This window comes from Xiphias gladius, chromosome 9, assembly GCF_016859285.1.
Source record: "Xiphias gladius isolate SHS-SW01 ecotype Sanya breed wild chromosome 9, ASM1685928v1, whole genome shotgun sequence".
NCBI lineage: Eukaryota > Metazoa > Chordata > Actinopteri > Istiophoriformes > Xiphiidae > Xiphias > Xiphias gladius.
Window position 1 is genome coordinate 3,122,253 of NC_053408.1, and position 14,358 is coordinate 3,136,610.

General features: G+C 42.2%; 1 protein-coding gene across 5 annotated transcripts in view; it reads left to right on the forward strand.

The window, feature by feature from the left end:
* LOC120794740 (corticotropin-releasing factor receptor 1-like) overlaps positions 1-14,358 on the forward strand; it is a 69,634-nt gene that overhangs the window by 6,159 nt on the left and 49,117 nt on the right. For 2 of the 5 annotated variants that reach the window (XM_040136005.1, XM_040136006.1), the window contains exon 1: positions 10,728-11,498. The exons of 2 other annotated variants lie outside the window; for them this stretch is intronic. In XM_040136005.1, the coding sequence (XP_039991939.1) occupies positions 11,427-11,498 (72 nt within the window). In that variant the 5' untranslated portion in view covers positions 10,728-11,426. Of the gene's footprint in view, positions 1-5,823; positions 5,846-10,727; positions 11,499-14,358 lie in introns of those variants that run through there. One more of the 5 variants, XM_040136009.1, reaches the window with a different exon arrangement.

Sequence of the window (14,358 nt, forward strand, 5' to 3'; positions counted from 1 at the left end):
AACCTCGACACCTGGCGGTTGAATGATGACATGGGGCTGTACATGTCATCCTGTCACTTTTACCTTAAAACATAAAATTTATTGTTAGTTGTACAAAACAACGGGCATTTGACATTCAGATTCGCAAAGGATACACACATTATTAATCAAAAGTCAGAAATAGTCACAGTTAAGTTTAAAAAGCGCTGGAGTAGTTTATTACAGTTCCCAGACACAACATATATAAGTTTGGGTAAATTACCCAACAATAATATAAAAATAACACTAGCTTCAAGGCAAAACAGCCTATTAACTTGGGTGGTTTTCTACCCTTGGGCACTGGGTAAAGTTAACCCAGTTATGCGTTGATAATACAATAATCCAAACTGAGTAAATTTTAAAATTATCAAGACAACAGGTAAACGTGGAGGAGGCATACTGCTGAGTTTGCTTTACCAGTAAATTAAAAGGAACAAGTTTTAATAATATGGTAAAAAAAATTAGATTTATTGAAACAGGGAGCATTTGAAATAAAGGCTTCAATATGAGCCTTTTTCAGATAAAGGTCAGGAGCCGGTTGCACCAGCTCCGTCATTAGTACAAACTTACGGCTGCGAGCTCGTATTAAGTGGAGATTTACACATCACTAAATCACAACTGGTTGCACCACACAAAGTAGCTGAACTTGTTATGGCAAACCTACACCCAGTGACCAGGTGCAGTGTTTACTGTTGCTTAGCTAAGGGGACCAAGTGACAAAACTAACGTTAGCTTGTTAATATATGACTGGTTTAGACTGAAGAGTAAAAGAGTCGATGTAAAATATAGTCGACGTCCTGATGACCTTGAAAGTTGTTCAAAACGCTGTTTAAAGATTATTTAAGCAGGTTAAAAGTTACACAAAAATAACACAGCATGCCCCAAATAACAAAACATTAACGTTAGCTTGAATGACCACATAGCATTGGTTACATTAGCATAATCGGATTCCTCTCACCCTAAACTCCATGAAAACTATTTACTCTAAAACACACACATTTATTTATAAATATAATTAAGTAATACCTATATTTTCAAAGTATTTATAGCTAATAATTAAATAATATTTGGCCTCCTAAAACTGTTGTTCTTGGCAGTTATCTTACAGCTTGTGATGATATGGGACAGGGTTATTTTAGACCATCTGATCCCATACGTTAGGGTCCTATTTTCTAAATAAAATGGGTCTTGAGGTTTTTTATTTATTTATTTATTTCATTTAATTTTTTTTAGGAGAAAAACTGAAGTGTCGTCTTCTTTTTTTTTTTGGAGCATCCTTGGGTGTCAACACAGAAATTAATGAGATCATTAAGGGAGATCCATTTAGGAGACTGAACACTCCGCTGGGAAAGCGAACACGTACCTGAATACCAGATGGTGGGTGCAGACTGGGGGCAGGAGAGAGTATCCCCATTCTTAAAAACTTTTGCATTTCAATTTTTGGGGAGGTTTAGATGTTGTGAAAGCCTCCGGGTGCTGGCATGTTGTGGCTACACTTCTCAACCTGCCTGCACAGAGAGGTACCCACCAGCAGGGGGCGGAGGAGAGCTTGAGTCATTTCCTGCTGACGGGGACCTTTTTGTCATGGCGCACTTGTCATGGTGGTAGCTGGATTCATGTCATCGCTGACTGCATCGTGAGATTAATATAATGTGCCATCATCTGAAACGAGGGACACCGCACCACACACCATCAACACTTAATCCTCATGTGGGATCTGGTAATCTCAGTGCGACTTCAGTGTCTGATGAAAGCTATGCAGAGTGAAATGACTGGGCTTTTCATTTCAGACCCCCACTGTGTGTGTGTGTGTGTGTGTGTGTGCGTGTGTGTGCGTGTGTGTGTCTGTGTGTGTGTGGACATACACATGTTGAAAATCACCTGCTGTTATCCACTGAGGGCGGTTCTGCTGAATGCTGTGATGTAGTTGTAGCCTGTAAGATTATCAGCGACTGTATTAAAAAACAATACAATAAAATAAAAAAGAAACCTGAAAGGCTGCCTCAACAGACAAAGTTCAGGGCTTATCAAAGGGCTAAAAGTGAAATATTGGACTTCATGTATCGGATTTCTTTTGACTGTAAATGTGGTACTAAATGCAAGTGATCACTTCAAATGATCACATGTGGGCTGAAATGGAACAGCTAATAGGACACAAGGATGTATTGACATATCTCTGCCCCAATGTTCATTCATATTTCAAGAGATGTTATTCTCCAAAAGCCTGGTTTACTTCGATTTTTATTTATTTATTTTTTTTATTGATGTAAAATTCTGAATTTACAGTAGAAATTAAATTAAAGCAGTTAAATAAAATTAACCATTAGTGATCAACCATATAAGTAGGGAGGAAATTACAGGACTTTGGAAACAAAGACAAAAGCAACCCAGGAACAGAGAGGAAAGTTAGCAAAAACATACGGCATAATAAGAGAAATCCAATTTTCACGAGTGCAGATGGCGATGATGCATGGACAGAGATTGCAAAAAAAAGAAAAAGAGAACCAATTTTCTTGTCATTTGTATCCCTCAGGAATGATGGAAAAAAAAATGCTGTGACATCCAATCAAAAGTGTGTTTGGAGATAACAAGAAAGCACCAGCCGCGACTGTGGAGAGACCAAACTATACCCTATTCTGAACTATACATATTGTTTCTGACTACTGCGATATTGGAATTGCAAAACACGCCTCTGTAAACACGGAGGAAGTGATGAGTTTGCTTTAACAGTAAATTAAGTAATTAGCTCGTAGTTAGCCAGTTAGCTGTTACACACAAAAATTAAGTAACAGATTTGCGAATATTTGGTTTAACCCAATCCAGGTTCCTCTTTGGAGCTGAGCTAAATAAATGCCACTATTTGAGAATGTGTAAGTGCAGATCCCGTGCACCATCCCTCCATCAAGTTCGGTCCAGATCGGCTCAGTACTTTTTGCGTAATCCCGCTGACAAATAAACAAACAAACAAACCAACAAACAGATGCGGTTGATCACATAACCTCCTTGGCGGAGGTAACTACAGTGGCATTCAGCAGAGCACATAACTCCGCCAAAGCGAAAAATGCCCTATCTTGCAACGTTAAGAAAAGCGATGGGGGGAAAAAAAAAATTCTCGGCTCTGCCCCTTTAACTGGATCTTCCCTGGAATTTTATGGGTTCTTCCCTGGCCCGTGCACCATCCCTCCACCAGGTTCGGTGCAAATTGGTTCAGTAGTTTTTGCATAATCCTGCTGACAAATAAACAAACAAACCAACAGACACCAGTGAAAACATAACCTCCTTGGCAGAGGTAATTAGAAAGTTTTTCTAACTGCAATCATGTCTGTACAAATGCACATGGACACACACACACACACACACCTGCTGGCATTTGATGACTTCCCAGCCTTGGCACACACTATCAGGAAGGGTTGTCGATATTTTCTTTTCAGGACTGTCGCTGCCTTTGTGGCATGTGATTCCCATTGTCAGTCTTGGCCGGAGCCCAGACTCCAGGTGCATTGCGGCACATCCTTCACCACTAATGGCTTCCTTAGCAGAAAAACTGTCCAATTGACATTTATAGGTAACAACAACCCCAGTGTGAATGCGTGATAATTAAAATGTGTACACTACAGAGCCTTTTCGCATCTCCTTGAGTCTCTCAGTGTGGTGCCCGCCGGGGGAGTTTTATTTTTAGCTCCTTGGTCTTTGATTAAAATATGACTCTCTTGTTGACCTTCACACCTGCTGCAGCTCTGCCAGGTCTGCCACCGGAACCGCTGACAAGACATAATCAATTCTCCATGAACTGGGCCCGGACCTGCACGGTGTGAGAAGGCACCCGTCCTTTTTCTGCAGGTTTTTCCTATGTTGCACATTTGTTACCTAATGCCGCATATGTGTGGAACCCTTTTCCCATTTTTAGCCGTGCTAGCGGCCTGGCTCTAGGGATGGCATTGTCAGTCCGTCAGTCGGTCCACCGCTTTGATCCACACTGAAATATCTCAAGGACTATCAGATGGATTGCTCTGAAAATCTGTACAGACATTCGTGTTCCCCGTGAATGTCTTACTTCAGTGATCTCTTGACCGTTCCTCCGGCATCACCGTGAATTTGACGTGTTTGGCTTTTAAGTGACATAACTCAACACCTGTCAGATGGATTGCCATAAAATTGCCATAAAAATTGGTACAGATATCCAGAGTCAGGTTGACTTTGGTGAGCCCCTGACTTTTCCTATAGCGCCACCAGTGGGTAAAAGTTTTCACTTATCCTGTGAAATAAATAAGTATCTACTGAATGGATTGGTACGCAATTTTGTACAGAGATCCACGGTTCCCAGAGGCTGAATCAGACTGACTTTGGTGATCCCTTGGCTTTTTGTCAAGCGCCACCTTGAGGTTTACATTTGTGGTTTTGAGGGAACTGTCTTGACCATAGGATGGATGGCCATGAAATTTCGTAAACATTTTTCGTCCCACTCCAGATGAGCTGCGGTCACTTTGGTGACCGTCTGACTTTTCCTCCAGTGCCATCATCAGGTCAAAATGTAAGTTTTACCAATACTTTTATTTACGATGATACATAAATTCCTGCAGAACTAATGACATTCCCATCATCTTCAAATGCACTTTCTACAGTCTCAGAGGCACAGGGCTGTAGATTCACAGGCTCTGTCCAAAATCACTCCCTGGTTTCCACAATATACAGTACACAGTAATACTATTTTCATCTACCACCATTTCCGTGTGTCCAAATTCTGTGTGAATTTATCCACATAAAATTAGCCTTGTGCGACTTGGTAGCTGCCGGTGATGATGCAAAATGATGATGATTAGTAAGAGTTCAAAATCTCAATTTGCTTCTCACTGTCAAGTAAACTACCAGGTGTCTGTTACACCAGGCGCATCGGGGGAGGGTGCGAGGGGGGGTTTTTGGACAGTCTTTTCTTGTTTTCCAACATGAAAACAGGCTATTATGGCAGGAGGAGTCATAAAAATGCGGATAGACAGACAGTAGATGGATGAATGGATCGAAACATTGATCAACACAGATAGAACGAGTGGGTGACAGATGATAGACGGATGAAAAAATGAAGCAGATCTGTTAGAAAAGGTTCAAGGAGACTGACCTGCTGCCTCTTTTTGTCCATTTGTTGGTGGCTTCATTACCGTAATGGATGAATGTAGGACAGAAACACACTATGGGTGTCCAGATGAATTAAGGACGCTGTCTCTTTGGTTCCCTGTGGGCTGGGAACATTTGTCTTTCTGTGAGGGGTAATTTTCTTTTGTTTGTTTGTTTGTTTGTATGTTTGTATTTGTATGTGTACATTGTTTTATTGTTTAACAGCATTGAATTTTACATTATTTTATAGTTATTTTAATTTAAATTTTCCTTTTTACTTCATGTAATTATTTTGTATTTATATAATTGTTTTATTTTAATCATACTCGTATATTAATTTGTATTTTATTTGCATTTGTGTTTAATTTTTTTTACTTTTTATTTTAATTTTTTGCTCAGATACTTAAATTTTTATTTTTTATTTTTATTTCTATATTTTTTCTTATTTTAAATCTTTTTATTTCACTTTATTTTTTTAATTTAATTTCCATTTGTATTTTATTTTATTTGAACTTATTTGTATTCATAAATTTATTATTATCTGAATTTGTATTTGTATTTATTTGTTTGTTTAGTCCTCGTGCACACTCCTGGTGTGTTACACGGACAACACTGAACAGCTGCAACACACCGACAGCTCATCCAGCGCACAGATTGCAGTTTCATCTGTGTTGTTATTATCTTACACAACCACCAACTGTATCCCCGTAAATGTCAGGTGTGTAAAATGACGATGTCACTAAAACTGCCCAAACCAAATTTCTTTTCCCCAAATATGACGGTCAGGAAGTAATCTCCGAGAGAGTATCGGACATTAAATGCTGTATTTATTTCGTCCTGTGCTGAAGAACACTAAAAAATTTTTTTCTAATCAGATAACAATAATCCTCTGCTCTCTCATGATACCTCTCCACACCGGCCTTACTTTACAGAGCGGAAATGTCACGGCTGTTTTGCATGTGGGTGACAAATGCTAACGAGGCCACTTAATGTGGTTTTGAAAAAAAAAAAAAAAGCGGTGTGGTTTTTCTAGAAGAGCTCACTTGTGTCTTACAGAGGTTAGTGGTTCATGAAAGCACAAAGCCCATCTTTGTCAGGCAGTCTGATTAGCATGCACAGAGCTGTGTCATGTTCAGAGGGTGCTAAGTCCAGCCCTGTCATAAAATCAATACACCATCTTCCGAAGGCTTCACCGATAACTCATATTGGAATTGTCACAAACCCGGTTCAAGGACCGACTCTTGAAATTGTTTACCACATGAAATATCTCTGTACGTGAGAGGAGAGGAGACGTAGTGGTTGGAAACCGCTGCACATTATAAATATACAGTATGTTGTCCTCCTCCGGTGCATCAGCTGAAGCGGTGTCCCTTGTTCTCGGCAGCACGCTGCCTTCGTTTGTTCCTTGCTCGCCCGTCCTGACAGCGCCTGCGGATTGTTCCGCGGAGACGAGTGGGATTTAGACCGCTTCGTGTTTGTTATTGCTGGGAGAGCTCTTGAAGCGTTGCTCTGAACGAGCCAGTGAGACACGGTGCACAGATGTGGCAAAAACTCAAAACAAGACTCAGCACCAACGTGTGCAAACACACACACACGCGCACACACACACACACACACACACTCACACTCGCAGTGCTTAAAAATGAAGCCGATGCCTTTTTCTAGGTCACCATCTCACTCGGTGACTTGACAAGTTTTTCGCTCCCAAAAAGCTTTTGAAGTTTGCTACAGCGACCGGAAGAATGAGGTCCTGGTTATGTGTCTTTCCCTGCTTGACAACTGATGTATTGAAAACTGCTTTAAAAATCTGACAGAGCGATCTCAACTCACTCGCTCACTTGTTCTAGAGCTTTCAGCCATAACACGTGGTCTTCATCAGCATCGCAGATGATTCGTCGCTCAGTTCTCACTTTCCATTCACCTTTTCCATTCCGCTGTCTTAAAAGTTGAGCTTGACAGTAGTTGACCATAGAAACACTCGCTGACATAGTATCAGCTCAAGAGCCACTTACACTCTCATTCTGGAGCTTTTGATCATATCACACCGTGTTCATCAGCAGACTGAGTTTGCTCAGGTGTCACAGATATGTACAGTAGCTGTAAACGGCAGTTGACAAAGCAATCTCAGCTTAAGGCCAACTTACTCTCTTGTTAATGAGCTTTCAGCTATAGCTCATGGACTTCATCAGCAGTTTGCTCAGTTTTCATGAAAATTTAGTCGTTAAAACTTTCTGTTAATCCTCTTCCAGGAATTGTGTCTTAAAACTTAACCTTGAGTTTTCATTTTTGACCTTGGAAACGGACTCAACTTCAAGTCAACCTATTCGCTTGTGCCGGGGCTTTCAACTGTATCAAATGGTCTTCATCGGCTAATTTCGATTTCTCGGTTATCAATGAATTGTAGATGTTTCGAACTTTCTATGATTTTGAGCACTTTTAGTGTTGTATTAAAAACCCGAGCTTGACAATTCATTCTTGACCTTAGAAAGAGCAGGTCAACTTACTTGCTTGCTCTGAAGTTTCTCTGTAGTAACTGGATGAATGAATTTTTGATTATGTGACTCTCCCTACTGACAACTGAAGTATTTAAAAATCCTTTTGAAAATGCTTCGCAGTCACTTGCTTATTCATCAGGTACCAGTTCGCTAAAAACCTACAGTCATAATCATACAGATGTACAGCAGAAGTCTGGTGTATGTTTGACGTCTGCCTTGGCGGATGTCTGCGCTCTACTGGCTGCCCTTTTAGTTCTCATGGTTACACTGGTGATATACTCATGACAACTGCTGCTGCAGCTCTCTCCACTGCACCATCCTCCTGCTCATGTGCTACGTTATTGGTATCAAAGACAAGATTTATATTCCTGTATGTTATTTTGGGGGGGTATTAGTTCTCAAAGCCAAATCCTGGAGTCTTTGAGAGCTGGCTCTTCTTTGAGGCAGCTCTCAAAGATACACAATATATACAATATATACAATTAAGGATCACATACGACCAAGAAAAGCAGCAAATCCTCGTATTTAAGAAGCTGGAACCGGTGAATATTTGACTTTTTTTGCTCGATAAATGACTCAAAGAATTAATGGATTATGTTTAAACGTATTCCTCTCTGAAAGCAGAATAAAGACAGTTTCATCAAGGCAACTTTTACTCTTTTTTTTTTTTTTTTTTCCATTCCTTCCCACCAACACTATTTCAAGACTCATCACGCGGTGGGTCTGTAGGTTCACCGAACGCACTCGTGAAGCGCCCAGCACGTTAATCTGAGCCTTCACAGTGGCGAATGCATGTTCGTTACGTAAATGTGCTTAACCCCAACGTGCAAGGAGCGCCTGCTTTGTAATCTTCCGTGCATTTCGAATGACCCACAGCAACGGGGACGTGTATTGCCTCGATTGAATAGGGGGTGGGCTACAAGCCTGCTTGACAGTAAACTCGTCCAGTTGCGGGAAAAGGGATTAGAAAGACTGTTTTACACAACCCTCTTGAATGAACTCAAGTGGCCCCTCAGAAAATCCACAGCAAGACCAAAACAAATGGTTCCACCAAAGCATGCATGACACCTGTCGGGCTGATTGAGATGATATTTTCCAGCACCTGAACGCTAGCCTCATGGACAGGTGTGTGTGTGTATATGGTTAGTGGGTTCGTCTTTCTTACGAGGAGCAGGCTCATACTAACTAGTCGAAACAGTATCCTAACCACCTAACCCAGTTTGCTATGGTCTCCTTGTTGCCACTAGTGACACTTCACAAGATGGCATACCCAGGGGAGGGCACTGTCACCTTGGATTAAAGTATCTTCTGAATAATGCCTCTTTGCACGTCACTGGATCTAAAGAAAGCTTTAGCGCACTGTGCATAAGGCATTTTCTGCGCTCAAAGCCACAGTGGTGTGGATATTAGCAGCCATGCCATCCCTCCTCCTGCATGTGAACATAATACTACATCTAATAATATAATTTCTTGTGTAAAATATTCATTTGGATTTAAATGAGCAGAGACAGGAGTACTAGAGGGACGGAAGTCCCTGATGCTGCAAAAATCGGAACTAGGACAGCAACTAACAATTTTTCTCATTATTGATTGATCTGGTGATTAATTATTTAGCCTATAAAATGTCAGACAATAATGTGAAAAAAGCACTGTTTCCCAGACACCGAAGAGACGTCTTCAAATGTCTTTAGATATTCAATTTACAGAGATAAAACACTGAGATAACATCTGAAAATAATCATATTTGGGAAGCTGGAACGAGAGAATATTTGGCATTTATCCACGAAAAATGGCTTAAACCTGTGTTTCCCAACCTTTTTGGCTTGTGACCCCCTAAAATGAAGCAATGTGAGCGATCATGAGAACGGGCAGTTCAACCAAAGAGTTAGATTGTTCCACTCGAAGGATTTTAGAGCCTTGAAAAAGGCTGAAGCCACTCCTGTCAAGATATCTGTCAATACTACGAGTAATGTGAAAACAGTTGGTCGTAGAGACAAACCCACGGAGGAATTATAGCCAGTCTGAACAGCTCTCCTCAGCTCTACGGTGTTTTCAGCTCATTGTTTTGGTTTTACAATCCGCAGCTTTACAGTTTTGCTTCACTCTCCCCGCTCTCATCGACGTGGGTTTCGGCTGCAGCAGGTCCTATCTTTTTTCAGAAGAAAAGCCCTGATGAAAGCCACAGGTGGAGGCTAGCCAGCGAGCGTAGAGAAGAGTTTGGCAGCTCAAACTTTTTTTTGGCCACTTGGGGGCAGTGGAAACAAGTCATGAATACAACATTGACACTTCACCTTTTGAGTGAATATGGTGAACTCGTTAGCAAACAGCTGCTTATATCCACATCCAGAATTTACAGGAGCAACATGATGATTCATCTGGAGTTTGTGTCCACCCTGATGAATATAAGTCCTGCACTCCCTCTTCTTTTAGCTCTGGTTTTGGTCTCCACCAGCTCCTGATAGACTTATCTGGCTCTTTAGCTGCTAAACGCGTGTTCACCAGCTGGTGTCTAATCGTGTCTGTTTGCTGTTTGCTGCTGAGCCACAACAGTAAAGTCGTGGTCCGGACTTTTAAACAATCCATAATTTTGTGTAAAACTAATATGTATTATTATTTTTTTCTTGCCCATCCTTTTAATCTTTTTATGTCAAATTTCAATAATTTAATTGAATCCCTTATTAGAATTATGTACGACTGATTTTCTGCTGATTGACTAATTGATCAGTTGCTTCATTACTAATCTGAACACGTGAGAATTTAAATTTTAAGTCTGTTTTAAAAGAGCCTTATATTTGGAATTTAAAAACATCCCCGGGGGTCGCTTAACTTTATTAACAGAGTGGGGCCATCTGTCCTTGTTAGCTCACAGCCAAATCTGTCAACTCCGCGCTCTGGCACTAATTCATTGGAAAATGAAAAGGGTTTCCTTCCCTGGGTGCCCCCCTTTTCACTGATGCGCACGGATCCACCCCTTCCAAAATCAGTGTACCCCGGGTCCGTCCTTTAACTTTCTCACAGCAGAGAGGTCTGGATCGCAAAGGGGTTAAAGATAAGGATGTGGCGCAGCGGAGAGCCGTTGCATAATTAACCGCAGGACGAGGAACTGAGTTATTCCTCGGTCGCGTCGGATCCTCCTGACAAAGTGGCACAACGTGGGCGGCGCGTCGACGAGGCGATGTAAACCAGCGCAGCGGCTGCACGCAGGAGTCGGAGGCTGGATACGAAGCGGTGGCGCACGGCGGCGTAGCTCGGGGCGACCTGCGGAGTGAACCATGCGTGCGAGAGGAGTTCTGGTCCGGGGCCAGCTCTGAAGGGTACGGCGGTGCCCGTCTGATGGCGCGCGGTGGATTCAGGTTTCCAGCCCTGTAACACAAACTGACGGAGCGACTTCATCTGAGTGCCCCCCCCCCCCACCGTTCACGACGAGATAACCCGGCCGAGCGGAGGGCACAGTTCATCACCCGCAGGCCGGCGGAGACGTCGCTGCTCCCGGGCTTTCCGTCAGATGATCGTGACGGAACGTAGCCTCTGACAGCCCTGTCATCTGGACAGCTCGTGTGCAGACCGACTGGTTTCTCTCTCTGGCTACGCGCCTCCGCTGTTGACATTTCCAGCAGCAGCAGCAGCAGCAGCAGCAGCAACAACGACAGCACATCTTTGGCACCATCGCGACTTTTCTTGGCACAATTAAACTCAAAGGATCGTCGCGGTGGAGTGAGCTCAAGCGCAGGGAGGTGGATTTAGAAAAAAAAAGAGAGTGGAAGAAAGAAAAAAAGATTTCCTCAGGTCGATAGAAGACAGTTAATGACACGCATGAAAAATGGTGTGAAAGATAAAGGTCTGGAAATGCGTCGCGATTGCTTCTTTCTGCTTGAGGTAAGCTCTGCGCCTTTTGCCCTTTGACCCTCATCCTCCTGCCCTCGGGCTTAGCTTTTGAGCTATTTTAATTAAAAGTCTAAGTAGATCTGTCTTATTCTGGCGGATTGCAGCGGAGTATAGTTTTGATGCGCAGGGATTTAACGCCATCATCCCATCCAGATGTCAGTTTTGGATACTGTCTCCATGTCACAGCTATTTTAAGAAAAAAACCCAACATCCATTTAAAAAGCAAGAAAAAAAAAAACCCTCCTCCTCTTCTAAAAGGGTTGAGGGAGGACGGTAATCCTGACAGAGAGACTTGTGGTTTTTTATTTTTTCCACCTTCCCGGAGTATTAACACCAGTCTGCATCCCATTAGTTCAAAGAAGTGCTGAGGCAGCCAATGTCCTGCTTACTTGTAAGCACCGAGACACGAACCGGGACTCTGGGCTTACGATGGCACGAGAAAACGATCCCTTTGACATGATGTGACCTGATCCCTCTGCTATCTGGGCCTCAGATGCCGTTGCTGGAAAAACCCGGGATTTGGGACACTGGAGATTTAAAAAAGAAAAAGAAAATGTTAGTGCAGCTCCCTCACTTCCACCTCTCGTGCTTGCCTGCAGGAGAAAAGTGAACAAACTGATGCTCCAAGTCGCATCTTTAAAGCCACAAAATGCTCATCTCCCTGAGATGAACGTAAGGCAGAGCCCACAGAGGCAACACTGAGGGCGTGTGATCAGTTAAACTCTTGAGAGACGTGCGGATGTTGTTGCAGATGCCTGAGGTGAATTACTTCATCTGCCTCCTCCTCCCCATCGTGTGAGGAGAACCGTCGCGCTACGGACACTAGAGAATCCCCTGAGCCCCTCTTTGAAAATCCCCCTGCTTTCTATTGTTGTGATTTAAGGCCAGCACACCCCCCCCACAGCAACTCGCAGATCACATGCCTGCTAAGGTCAAAAAATAACTAAGTACGTTTAATCGAGTACTGTACCTAAATATAGTTTTTAAGGTTACGCTATTCGAGTATTTCTGTTCAACGGTGCTGGAAGAAGTCCTCTTGAGATCTTAAGTAAAAGGAGCAGTACCACAGCATAGAAATACTCTTTTACTGGAGTATAAGTACAACCACGGATTATAATTACTTTAATGTTGCTGCTGGTAAAGGTCGTGCTAATAGTACTAAAGTACTTTATACTGCAGAGTAGCTTGTGAATTCCCACAGGGGATCAGCGAAGTCTTAACACTATTAATTTATTGATTTATATTATACAAAAGCAAAATATTGCCATCTGAAATGTAGCGGAGTGGAAGTATAAAGTAGCACTGAAGAGAAATGCTCAAGTGAAGTAGAGTACTTGAGTAAATGTACTTGGTTTCTTTCCACCACTCTCATTTAATGCTACTTTATACGTCTGCCGTCATAAACTTCGGAGGGAAATATCATACTTTTTACTCCACTACTTTTATCAGCGACAGTAACTAGGTATGTTGCATATTTTTCACACAGTTTACATATGAACAGCCTCTAAGATATAAAACATTGTAAAGTCATATAAGTTTAGAATTTAGTCCTTTAGGTTTTAACTTTCTGTAGCACGAATACTCAGGATAAGTCATGACTCAACTCTTGTAAAGGATCCGCTTTGGTAGGACACTGACCAGAAGCTGAGTGAAGCTAAATAAAGGTAAATTTGATATAATATAAAACATTTTTTGATAAGATATAATGGATGTAAAAGATCAGCCCCCTTCGGGGAGTTAGTAAACATCTCGACTAGGGCACCAAAACATCCAGAAACTGCCTTCGATACGGACGTTTTTAAAGAAAATCCTTTAAAACAAGTTGATTTCATTCAAAATAAAGCTCTATCCTCTTACTGCACTGTAAAATTAGGTTTTCAGGACTTGATAATAGGCAGAAATGTCTTTATAAAATTATAAAATTTTTGCAGCTCCACCTCAGACAGCCACAAAAATGCCTGCTCACATATCAATGCATCAGTAGGAATGATCCTGTCGCGCTCGGAGAACCATGAAAGGGAATTTCTGCCCATTTTTTCATGATAATACTTCTGTGATTTGACTTAAGTGTGATTTTAAAGGCAGGACTTTTAATAATAATGGAGTATTTTACATTGTTTAATACTTTTACTCAAGTAAAGGACCTGAATACTTCCTCCATCTATAAAAACGATGCAGATGAAATACTTTCTTTCAACCCGTTGAACCTGAACTACTTGGAAGGTGGCAGACAGCCGGTACAGTAGGTCACCGTACCCTGATAGCTGCCCGGCATTAACTGAGCGTGAAACAGACGCAGCAAGCCTTCGGGAACCCTTCTTCGAAATCTGGGTCACTCTAGCAATGTGGTTCTTTACACAGGACAGGACACATTTAATGAAATGAAGTTAAAGCCTCCTCGTCTGTCCGGAAATTTGTGAAACGTTTGCTCTTTCAGATGCTGCATAATTGATGAAGGGGAGAATGTTTTATTTAAGGCGGAAATGACAGATCGACTTTATTGGTAATATTAGCCACGCCCCGGTGTCCACGGGGGACAGTGTACGCTCGGGGACAGCTGCACTGAGACGTAACCTAGCTCGGGGTCAATTAGGAAGGCCAATTTAGTCCAAACAAAAACCAGACTGACTCTTTCAGTGTCGCCAACCCTCACGGTCTGGAGGCTTTCCAGCAGTCGCTTGTGCAGGCCGCAGGAAACTCAGCTGAGATCAGAGTGCGTGGATGAAATATTCATCTGTACCCTGAGTTCCATTGTGCTGTCGTTTAGCGATAATTTCATCCCGGTGTGTGAGTAAAGCAGATGCCGGCGTATCTTCTTGTCGTGGTGGAAACAAGCAGAAGCACATGGGCA